This window comes from Castor canadensis, chromosome 8 (genome assembly GCF_047511655.1).
Source record: "Castor canadensis chromosome 8, mCasCan1.hap1v2, whole genome shotgun sequence".
Classification (NCBI taxonomy): Eukaryota; Metazoa; Chordata; class Mammalia; order Rodentia; family Castoridae; genus Castor; species Castor canadensis.
Genome location: NC_133393.1, coordinates 3,444,226 through 3,457,110, shown reverse-complemented (window position 1 = coordinate 3,457,110; position 12,885 = coordinate 3,444,226). Strand labels below are relative to the sequence as shown.

At 37.3% G+C, this 12,885-nt stretch overlaps 1 protein-coding gene across 2 annotated transcripts in view; it reads right to left on the bottom strand.

The window, feature by feature from the left end:
* Positions 1-6,821: 6,821 nt before the first annotated feature.
* The window catches only part of Bmp5 (bone morphogenetic protein 5), a 102,534-nt gene continuing 96,470 nt past the window's right edge, over positions 6,822-12,885 (bottom strand). For both annotated transcript variants that reach the window (XM_074081871.1, XM_020153248.2), the window contains 2 exons: positions 11,778-11,888; positions 6,822-8,564 (listed from right to left, as the gene is read on the bottom strand). In XM_074081871.1, the coding sequence (XP_073937972.1) occupies positions 8,415-8,564; positions 11,778-11,888 (261 nt within the window). In that variant the 3' untranslated portion in view covers positions 6,822-8,414. The remainder of the gene's footprint in view (positions 8,565-11,777; positions 11,889-12,885) is intronic.

The following is a 12,885-nucleotide window of genomic DNA, read 5'->3' as shown; positions in this document are numbered from 1 at the left end:
GAGATGGAGTCTTGTGAACTCCTTGTCTGGCCTAGCCTTGAACTGCGATCCTCCCTACCAGCCTTCTAGGTAGCTAGGATTATGGGTTTACATAGGATTACAAACATGAGCCTCTGGCACTCAGCTTCCCTTGGTATTTTCTAATGTTGATATATATATACCTATAATGTATATGATTTGTCTTATTTTAAGATTTATAAAAGTTACATCATACTCTATGTAACCTTCCATGATATAATTTACTTCTTCATCATTATGTGAGTGAAATTTGTCCAGAGATGTGGTTTATTCATTTTCATTGCTTTAAAATCTATCTGTCCATTTTCTACAAATGGAAATCTGTGGCGTGTCCATATTTTTCCTTAAAATATACATGTATGTTTGTATTATTGTTTCCCAAAATGAAGAGCTTAGTCAGAACCTTGTATGATTTCTTGATTTGACCTCAGCAGTGTTTCCAGGTGTATATTTAGGGAAAGAATCTTTAGGTGGTATATATGTAGGTGTTCTTAACATGAAATTTAAATTGTTTTTGAAATTATTTATCGATTCGTACTGGGTGTTCTCTCCCACAGTCAACATTACAACACTTGAAAAACTATTTGCCAATCCATCTGCTGTGACATTTTGTCTTAGTGGAGTTCTCACTTGACTTTGTAAGTATTGGTGAGGCTGAATTTGTTTCCTGTATCAGTTGGTCATTACTATTTTTACATAGTTTTAAAACAGATTAAGCATTTCTCTTTCTGATTTCATGGTTTGACCCTCTCCACGTTCTTATGAGGAGGTGGCAGAAAGGAAAAGTAAGAGAGCAGACTTCTTCAAGATGCTCATTCTCCTTACACACACAGCCGACTTGGCTAAGCTCTTCCAAGTCAACTCATCTGGGACACAGCGTTCCTGGAGAGCTGAGAGGAAGCTTGAGAATAAAACAGATGAAACGCAAAGCATCCTGAGAAGACTGCTTCCAGCTCCAGAGGCGGTGTGTGCGGCACTGACAGTGACATGGAAATAAGAGCGACGAACAGAAAAGAATCCATGCATTCTATGTAATTAATGTTGACACTGAATACACGATTATGCTCAATGTCAATGAAATGCCTTAATCCTACAGTACTGATGTCCACTTACAGAATGGCTGTGTTCATAGCGCCACACCTGTAAGATTGTGGACTCTTTTTCACACCACTTCCCGTAATCTATAATACTTTGTACTACTCTATACCATTCTCCAAAAAACAAATGTTTTTTGCTACTTGGATCCTAATTCAAAGAAAGGTTTCAACTTTACAAACAGAAAGTAGCTATGACTTTTACCCAAAATGAACTTGCATGAAGCAAAGAAATTTGAAGGAAGTTGCAGTCACAAGGTTCCAGACGGGGTTGGCTTGTCAATAACCAGCTGCAGAAGACCAAGCCTCAACAGCTCTGCTATGGATTGTTCTTCAAATCCTTTTCTTAACCATTTTATTCCTGTGTTTAATTTGGTGGTACCGGGTATTGAACTCAGAATTGAGCTAGCATTGCTAGGTAGGCACTGAGTCACTTGAGCTACATTCCCAGACTGTTTTTTGCTTGTTATTTTTCAGATTGGGTCTCCATCTTTTTGCCCGTGGCCGGTCTCAGACTATGATCCTTCTACTTCTGCCTCCTGCGTAGCCTTTATCACAGACTTCATCACCATTAATCCTGGCTCCTGGATTGAGACAGGGTCTTACTAACTTTTTCCCCAGGCTGGCCTTAAACCTAGACCCTTCTGAATGATCTCTGCTTCCAAGTAGCTGGGATTACAGGCATGAGCCACCACCCCTGGCTAGAGAGGCATTTTATAATGTTCAGTACTAGTTCAAGTTAGAAATGCCTTCCTTATGTCTCTTCTAATCTTTTGTGCTGACATTTTAGGCTCTTTTTCATTTAGAACTCATATGCACATAGCATTTATTTCTGCTGACATTTCTACAAATGTCCCCAAATATTTAGCTTCATTCATTTTTTATTTTCTCAATTTTGTAAGAGGTTCTTGGTCTATCTTAAAAGGTGCAATAAGTATTCTTATTACAGAATTGCACCAAGATGTTTAGAAAACTAACGCCTAAACTTTACTTTCTGCCAAACCTGAGAATTCCAATAGCTCTCTCACAGTAAACAGAGCTAACCTGATAGAACAAAGTTCCCCTGGCAGGAGAAGCAGCTCCAGCACTAATCACTTTCCTGTACCTGGGGTATAGTTAAGCTGTGGCAGTAAACACCACATGCAAAAGACTCACATTTATGTCTTGGACCAGGACCTCTCCTTGATCCCAGACCTTCCATGTTTAAGCTCTTTCTGAGCTTGCCACTTAGAAATAATTTGCCCCTGGGCTGGGTGTGGTGGTACATGCCTGTAATCACAGCTAATCAGGAAGGTTTTTGGAAGCAGGAGGGTTTTGAGTTTGAGGCCAGCCCAGGCCAAGTTATCAAGACTAAAACTACAAAAAAAGGACTGGGAGAAGGGGTGTGGCTCTAGTGATAGAGGGCTAGTCTAGTGGGAGGTAATAGGTTCCATACTCAGTACTAAAAACTTAAAAAAAGAAGAAGTAGACTTCCCATAACCAAGCTCTTAGCTCCTTGGAACGATTCCTAAGTGCCCTATACTGAAGACCAGTCAGCGATACTTCCTGCTAATAATGGGGTACAGCCTCAACCAACCCTTCTCTCACATCCATTAGCAAATCTTGTCAATTCTGCATTTAAAATGTGTTCAGATCCTGATCACTTGTCATGGTCCATGTGGTCATCACAGTGCACCATGTCACCACACTTTGGGACCTGGCTTACATCAGTTCCCATGAACTGCCCTCCCCATTGTGCTGCCCAGGGCTCTCCTCGCTGTTTCTTGGCAGTTCTGCCACTTTGGAATGCCTGTTCCACGTGTCCACCAAATCAGGTCTGTGCGTCCACCATCAGCAGTACATGAAGGCAGCAATACTGCTTTATGAGGGATCTGTTTTTCCTGCTTTAACATAGAAGATCCAGCTCATTCTGCAGGTGGGCTCCTCATTGTTTGCCTTTTCTCCAGACAAGGATCCTATCAAAGTGAAAGATACTTTAGGATCCATAGTTTTAAAACAAGGGACTTAGTCCTCTCACTGCCTCAGTTTTGACACCATTTCTTTTATATATAGAATTTATTTTCCATAAGATAATAAATGAAGCTACTTTCTGTTCATTTCCAAATCATTTGCTGAGTGATAACTGAGAATATCTTTGTGATAACTTTTTAAGGAATTGGCAAATGAATAAATAGAGTAGGATTCGGTTTTCATTTTTATTTGTATGAAAATGTTTTTGTTTTGACCTGATTTGGGAAGGTAATTTTTCTAGATTTCTAATTCTAAATGACAGTTATTTTCCTTAGCAATTTCAAGATAGTAATGACTGTTGATAGACCTTGAGTCTGAGCAGGCAGCTTTGACTGAGAGGTCAACTGAGTGTCCAAAACTTTCCCCCAACTCCCTGGAATACTTATATATGAACAGGGGAACTTCCTTTGATATTACATCCAGACTTTTATCTCTCCTTTAAACTGCCTACCTCTTTATCTGTCTCAATGCTGCTCTCCAGAAATTTCCTTCAGCTCTTTTTTAGCTATTTCTCTTGTCCATGGTAACTGAGCCACTATTTATCATATCAAAAAAAGTTTAAAATTTGTTCTCTTACATCTACAGCCTCATTTTAAATATTTTATGATCAATTGAGTTTTTATTCCTTTTTAAAATCACATAAAATATACTCATTTATATCTAATATTCAATAATTGAATAAACAGGGTCTTTATGAGTCTGGTTCTACACTTTGTTCTTTCACTTGACTTTTTAAATTATATTATAATTGTACTGGGGATACATTGTGACATTTACAAAAGTTCTTACAATTTCTCCTAGTTGAATTCACCCTCTCCATCATTATCTACCCCCCTCCCCCATTCCTGAAATAATTTCAACAGGTCTCAGTTTTCCATTTTCATACACAAGTACGTAATATTTCCACCATATTCATCCTCCTTTCCTTATATTCTCCTCCCTCCCACTGATTCTAACCTCCAGACAGGCTTGTTTTACCTTCCTGTTCTCTTTTTTTTATAAAGGGATTCTGTTAGTTTAAGATAGCTACACAGGGAGTTTCTTTGTGATTTTTCCATGTGTGTGTGTTGTGTGTGTGTGTATTATAACCCAAATTGGTTCATACCTTCTGTTTTTGTGCTTTCTCCCTTAGTCCTCTTCTTATGGTGATTTCAACAGGGTATGAAATTGTATATTCATCATTGTATAGAAAGCATATCTTAACTGTTGCCTTGGCTGTGCATCACTTTTGTTTTGACTTTACATTGCTTGGCATACTTTCCATGGTTGTTCCTCAAGGATCAGCCTTGAGGTGGAAGATATGGTTCCCCAGACAAAATTTGCATTTATCTTTTTTAGATTCTCCAATCTGATGGCAGACTTTTTAAAATTATGGTCAAGCATGAGCACACACGGGAGTGAATGCACAGACACCCCACATTTCTGGTGACAAGCCCATGTGAATGTCCCAGAGTGATATTCTCCTCCCGCGGCTCAGAGTCAAGACAAAAGTCCTTGCTGTCTGCCCTCACCATTTCCTGAATTATGTGGAGGTCTCGGATGTGGTCCCTTGCCCTGCAATGACATAAGGATTTGCTCTGTCCCAGGGCTTGGTACTGAAACAAAGCTCTAGACTTAACTACTTAGGAAGTGGAGATCAGGAGGATAGTGGTTCAGGGCCAGTGAGACCCTATCTCAACCAATAAAAGAGCTGGACATGGTGGTGTGTACCCATCATCACCACTTAAGATGCATCAACAAGAGGATAGCAGCACATGCCAATCAGGGCACAGACATGAAACTCTATTTGAAAAATAACTAAAGAAAAAGAGCTGAGGATGGCTCAAGTGCTAGTGTCCTTCTAGTACCCTGTGACTACAGTGCTCACTTATTCCCCTAGGCTTGTGCTCCAGCTTCACTAACTCTATTCCTCGCCTTTGACAATGCACCTGTGTGTGTGTGTGTGTGTGTGTGTTATTGAAGGAAGTGTAAAGATTACTGTTTGGTCAAGCTATCACATTGAGCTTGCAGCTCAAGTAAGAGAATTGTCTATTCTTGGTTTGTTCTATAGGTACCTGTGGGAAATAAATACAGGTGAGCATTTATAATAGGTTCTACTGTGTTTCTCCATGCAGTAGTAGGCACAATGAACCAAAAAATACTACTTACACCCAACTAAACCATCATGTCTCAAGAAAGTGAGTGTTGAAGCTCTTATGAAGTGTTTCTCCCTCTCCTCTCCCTCTCCCTCCCCCTCCCTCCATCTCCCTCTTCCACTCCTTCTCCCTTTCCCTCTCCCTCACATGTAATTTTCAGAATTTGGGACTATAGTACATCTGTGTGTTCTTTCCTCATATGTCAGCATACGCTGACCTTTCAGACTTGGTTTTAGGCTACCTGCCTCTACTAATGTCAAAAATAACATACAAAGGTTAAGGCACATATGTTAAAGTCTATGAAATCTGTAATTTAAAAGCTACATTTCACTTTATTTTGCTATCTTTGAAATCTCTTTCAAATGCCTTTAGCAAATACCACTACAGACTGTTGATTTATTCAGTCTTTGCTCTTTTTGTAATTGTTAACTTAAACAGAGTTTCATATCTAAATAAGCATAAATTCTGACATTGCTTATTATTTTTTGTAGTTTGATCTTATCTAAATTTGATAAAACACAAATGTGTACAAGTAGACTTAGCAATGTATAAGCTTTATCAGCAAAGGTATCTTTACTTCTAACTTTAAAAAGTTCCAGTTCAAAAATATGTAAAAGAGAACACATAGAAAGACAAGTAATTGGTGACGGGATTTGGATGAGAGAGTGGACACTAGGCTGAAGAGTCAGATTGCTGCTGGTGTGGGGAGCAAGGGGCTTCCCTGCCCAGAATGGTACTGCAGTCTAAGGTAATTATTCTCTGTAAACATCTGAGTTGACATTTGCCAGACTGTGACATTGCCAATGGACTCTGGCTCAGATGAAATGATGGCGGTACGGGAATTATAAAGTGACTATTCTTCAGTGGAATTTTGGATTTCCTTTCTGTTTTCTTTAGACAGTTTCTGCCTGTTTTCAGTGTAGACTACTTTTTGTCTTAGTTTTTAAAAGCTTGAGAGTTTAAGATTTATGCCTGTCTATCTCCAAAATGGATTTGGACCATTTTACAAAACACATGTAAAGCAGGAAAATTTTTAGAAAACATACAAGTAAACAAACAAACAAAAAAAGCCAGATCAATTTGCTAAAAAGACTTGAATTTCATCTGTTAAAAAGGCCAAATTATTCCAATTTCTGGTAATAGCTTGATTATTGCCAAAATAATAAGAATGTGTAATAATACTTATTTGAGAATAACATCCCTGAGTATATGTGCATATATAAAAATAATTTTATAAAATGTAAAAATACTGATGCTGTTCTCTCTCTTCTCATTTCTTGTTTGTATACGAAAAGTAACAAATAAGGTATTTTTCCATCCTCATTGTTTTTGCCATTTTTGGTATTTCTCTGTGGTTTGAACAGATGAAGAAAATCTGTGATTCCTGGATCGGTGCTTTATCCTTAATACTGAGTTAATTATTTCCAAAACCAGTTTTGGCAATCAAAAACAATATAATGAATTATGTAATCCGGAAACCATCTAAAATTGATAACTATCCACAGCTTAGGATGCACTGACATTTTATATCTCTCTTATATGAAGTAGATCAAGAAGCAGAGCATAACTGAGCATAATGAGTTTAATAACTTTAAAATATAGAAACACATTTAAACAGCACATTTAAAGAATAATATAATAGACTTCCATTTTTGTTCTCTACATGGTACACTGTTGACTGAAAATATATTACTTAATGTAACCCCCCAAATAATTAATGTCATATATTCTATAAGTTTTACAACATTGAAATATACCTGAATTATAAAAACAAATAATAACTTTGAAGCCACTCTTGATATAATTTTTTATGAAAGATCCAAAAGAGTGATTAGAAGACAGTTTTGAATGAGTGGTAAATGAGCTAACAGGAAGCAACCATAAGAGCAAGTTATTGATCTAAATAACAAGTTACATATTCAACAAGTCAGTGTGCTAACATAGGCCTTTGAAGGGTATTTCAGCAGAGAGAGAAAATAAATTAATTTCTGAGGGAAGATACATCCACACACACACACAAACCTTCCCTATTGGAATTATTTGTGTTTGCAGGAAGGTTTACAAAATCCCTTTACAAAATAAGGCTTTCATTGAGCTCATTCTCAAAGGTGTGAAAAATGTTTTTCAGCTGTTCTTTCTAAATGTCAATTCTGTCGAAGCCATTCTGGGATTTTTAGTTTCAGTGCTTTTACCTTAAATAAAACTTCTTGCATCACACATCAATCAGCAAACTCAGTTATAAAAGAGAGCTAAAGAAAGGAGTTGTAGGGATCTCCTCCAGCTCATTGTGAGCACGCAGTGACTCCTGTCTGTCGGGAGGGAAGTGGGGCACGTGTAAATGTTTCTTTATTTTGGACTCAGTTTTTCAATCTGAAAAAAAAAATCTGCAGCAGTAGTGTTCTAGAAAATGGGCAGACATGATTTATTTGAGGTAAGAAGGTTGTACTACAATTTTTTCATGTTAACTTGGAAAGTTATGGATACAGGCTCAATCCTGCCTCTGCAGAATTCTTGAAGCTTTGAGCTCCTTGCAAAATGTACAGTCCACAAGCCAAGAAGGAACTTGCTCCTAAGGTTACACCGATTCTGTCAAAGCAAACAGTTGTAACAATTATATGCAATATTTAAGCTTCCATGCTCTGCCTACCATTTGCTTATTCAAACCCAGTTCAACTTTATCTAATGAAGCAGAAACCCTCAATGAAAAATTGTGTTTATCCAAGCATTCTTTTGTTTCAGTTGCTATTTTTTAAAGTTTTATTTCTAAATAAATATCCTATCATAGCTTTCTTTGGCACGATATAACCAAGTGTATTCAATATTCTTCAGCAATATTAAACAGTCAAAAGAGTTCTGTTTAATCTCAGAAAAATATATAAAAATCAGAGTGGGAAGAAATATTGAAATAGAATCAGATCAGGCTAACCAATTGAAAGTTAAGAGTAAGTGATCTGTTATATAACGTAGTGACCTATAAAATAGATTTACCAAGGAGAGTACAAACCTTTAAATAAATAAAAATGACTATATACATAACATTGTACATAGGAAGAGAGATGAAATGAATCAGACTAATTTTAGGAAATTCCCCTTTTGTCTGCTTTTTATTGTTGTCATAAACTTTCATACAGATCATCACTACCAGAATCACTTAGGATTAATGGCAGCCACATGAGCGCACAACCATATTCCTGTATTTTTTTAAAATGACATTGGAGCTGTCATCAAAGTACAGAACAGAGATGGCATTTAATTTGGTTGGAGCACAGCAAGGCTTTGGAACGTGGTCAGGAAACATCAGGTGAACCTGAAAAAGAACAAAATCTTTTTAAGAATTAGGTAAAACAAACATTTTGTTCTCATCTTTAAGATAATATGCTTGTTTTATCACTCACAACCCAGCACCTTTATCTGATTGCCCTTCTCCTATTCATGTTTGATGGGTGGCTGGGGTGGGGTGGAGGCTGGTGGTAGTGAAGGGTATATTTGTAAGTATTAACACCAAGAATCAACCACCAGTTCTAATTAACCATTGGGGCCTTAAATGCAGCCTATGAGATATGTAAAACTCTCTGGAATATTCAGTGGAACTTTTTTTTCTGGGAAAAAGCATGGCAACCAATGCATAGTTGCTTTTGGTTGAAATGTCTATTTCTATTTACATCATGGAGATATGGAAGTTATGAGTGAAAGCCAATGAAGACACAGCTGGATCCTAGAAAGATTTGCATATATAGTTTGTTTTTTAAGGATGATCAAGCAATAAATCACAAGTGTTACACCAGCTCTTCATTTTCCATGGTGAGAGAAGCATAAAAATTATATGAAATAAAAATCCAGATATAACCCAGTACTTGTTTTAAAGCAAGGATTTCAGCTCTTCTCCATAGAAATTTTTGCCAGATTTGCTGAATTTTATACCATTTTCCTTTCTTTTTTCCCGTCCACTTCCTAGAACAATGCCAAAAAGCAAGCTAAGCTAAATCAAAAGCAATACTTTACAAATTGAATATCCACCCACTAGAAAAAGGTAGCTGTGTTCATGAAAAGCAAAATACTTAGATAAAGGGTTGGCACTCATTTTGGAAGTTTGCCCATGAGTTACAATAACTGAGCAAGGAGCCAAAATAGGGTTCCCCCATCCACCTACCTTGGGCCTTGCCCCAGAGGAGTTTATAGGAAGCCCCACTGATGAGTGTTAAGGGATCTACAAAAAGCAAATTCAGCCTCTTAGAATCTTGGCTGCACAATGATCTGGCTGAAGTGATATAGGAGGCTTGCATGTGGACAGAAAGAACAAGAAAAATGAAGTGATCTGACATGGATTTGAAATTCCTTAAGTCCTCACAAAACTAAAAGCTGAATCGTTTCTGCAGATCTCAGATGCAGCTTGTGCGCCTACCATCTTTATCTCCCACAATCCACACATGCAGGATCGATAGCTCTCATGTTTCAGTGGCCTTGGCAGCTCACAAGGCCAGTCACTCTAACCAAAATGGATTGCTCTTGAATGGTTTCTCAAACATATTAGTGGCAAACATGCTTTCCTTAACAAAAAGCACGCCTGACTTTCTGTCGTGTCCATCACAGAACAAACGTGGAGAATGCACAACACCAGGAAAAAAAATCCAACTTCCTGAACAAGTGAGGAAGAAAGGTCTTCTTCCGTGTTCATTCAGATGTATGATCGACAGGTAGATAGACAGATGAAGGATGAGAAATTCAGAGAGAGATGTATGTATATATGTATATATATATGTATATATGTATGTATATATGTAAATATATATATTTTAAAGATTTTATCATTAATAATACAGGGGAGTTGCACTGTGAAAATTTCATAGGTGCATACAGTATACTTTGAACAAACACACCCCTATTCGTTATATTCCTTTAGCCCCTTCCTGTCTCCGCATGTCAGATTTTTTTAAATGTTTGTTTTTAACAATGTCTTCTAGACTACAACCAAACAAAGAAAGAAAACAGAGTGAGGGGGAATATTTGGGAAAGGACTTTGGCCATTAAATAAGCATTGCTTAATCTGAAGAGCCCTTTGATCCATTATGTAAATGTCTAAGGAAGAAAATTCTGCTTCTTAGTCACAGAAATGACAACAAAGAGAGGTTAGGAACTTTCTGAGAAATTAACTGAAATTACTTTGTAAGCCAAGAGCAGCTGTTCATCTATAACCCTACAGAAAGACAGCAATCTGCCCCTTTGAAAAATGGAAGAAGGGCATTCCTCTCTAGTTACCTGTAGAAGTTTGAGTGCAATGTCCTTGCAGACCCTACCTACTCCCATCCTCCCAGGAATACCACCCCAGATTAAACAGGGCTTTCTTTAATCTGTATCTTGCACTTGGCACTAAGGAAAGTAACCTCATAAAATGAAGAACACTTTATAAAGGTCTCCCTGCTAAATTCATATTTGTTTTATGTTTCTGTTTTGCTACACCCCAAAGTTTTGATAATTCCTATACTCTAGTTGCCATGGATGAGCATTGCTCATGTGTCAGTACCCATTGTACCTTATGAGGTTAAGGGAGATGCCAGGCATCAAGTCATTCCAATGTTTGATCTGTCCACACATAAATACTAGTCCTTATTCAGAAAAAAGCTTGGATATATCTTCCATCCCCTTTTAGTTTTAAATTAATTGAGGGCAAAAAAGAAAAAGTTCCAAAGTCAAACCCTCACAAATTCTAAGAGTATTATAATTATTGGGGGAGGGTGTCTTACAGTGTCTCCTCTAAGAGACTGTTACTTAGTCTTCCAGAAATTGTCCCTCTGTCACACACCCTGAAATACATCAGACTCTCAAGAGGTTTCCTATGTTCATCAGATACAGTGCAAGTAGAGACATGAAGGCTACATTTTACCGCCTGGCTCACAAATAAAGAAGCTTCAGTAGCTAGGGATGGAATCACTGCTAAATTTCCGGGGGTGTGGGTGAGAGCTAAGGAAAGATGGCTTCACTTTGAAGATTACAGACAGAAAAGGAGGAGGAGAAAGAAGGAGAAGGAAGTGGAAAAGGGAGGGAAGAACGATCAAGAAGTAGCAATTAAGCTCCTACTTACCCATTACACTGAAGAACTTTTATAATACCCAAGAATGTTACAGAACATTCTTAACTAATTAGATCAAAAGCTCTCTATAAAATCCATACAACTATTATTTTTCCATGTTTGAACAGTGATTACTAATGAATTGCTGAAGTTAAAAACAGACCCTGGGAACCCATCTGGTTAGTCCTGTTGTGCTCTGAAGAAACCAGTGAGACATGGCTACTCCATGTGGTTACTTCAGTTTTCCTAGTCAAATCTTTCCTCAATTAGGAGTCAGGATTACTCTTTAAAAGAATCTGAATTTCCTGACTACACCCAAGATTGTTACCTTGGCAAAAGTAACTCTTGTCAAAGGAGACTGGGAAGACAATGAATTGGTAATTACAAATGGTTGTTCTTCTCAAAATAGCTCGAATTGTAAGCTATTTTCAATCCTACAAAAGCAGAGCATACCAGAGTCTGCACTATGGCATGGTTGGTAGCATTCATGTGGGCATTGAGCGGAAAGGAGCATTCACCATCGCAGTAAAACGCAGCATATCCTTCCGGTGCTATAATCCAGTCCTAAAATGCATGAGAACGAGAAAGCCAAAGACACATATCATTTGCATGAAAGTAATGGCAGATAAATCTTAACGATTACATAGACATAGTTCATCTTCTTCGTCCAATTCTTCTCGGCTTCCCCTATACTCTTCCATTTTAAATCGAAGTCTACGACAAAAGTATAAATATTTTCACAAGAAAATTGTCTTTTCTAACTTCTCCCAAGGGGACTCTGTAAGGTATTCATAGTATGAATTAATCCATGTTTGTGTGCATAAGGCAATGATCACAAAATAGCACTCGAAATACTGCGTAAGGGGAAGTGATGACCTCTGCAAGTTCCAGTGAATCAGAAAGCACGGGAGGATAAACTTCATTGAGATAGTTCTCATTATTTTTTAAACTCATTCCTGGCTTCTGTCTGACAGCCTCCTACAGATTTAATATTTGTCCTATGTGCTGCTTTCTTTTCATTCTTGCTTTAACTTTATGGGGTTTTTTTTAAGAACTGAATTAAGAATAAATTCCTGAAAAATGTAAAAAGTTAGCACAAGGAACAGTTACTCCAATTTTCCCCCAGTGAAATAAAAGTTTGTGCAAATATAAGAATCAACAAATTATCCACGTTGAAAAATTATCATAAAGTTAAATACATTTATGTTTTAATGTTATTTCTGTGTAGGACAGGTCACATAGTGAAAATCCATTGTAATGGGATATTAGAAGAAATCCAAAAACTTCATTTAAACGATTCTCACAGGAACTATTAAAAACTATTTTGCTTAAATTCTCCACCTTATTTGCAAAGCATATATAACAAACAGTAACATGATTTTAAACTGAAAGGAAATATCTTTTGGTAAATCTACATCATGACAGAGACATTGCAGCTTACAGTTCTACTTCCTAGACTGATAGTTTGGGATCACTGGGGGGGCTAACGTAGGAGTTCGTTCCAATGTGAACAAATCTGATTGTAAGAAAATTAAAAGCTTGGGATATTTAAATGACAGAG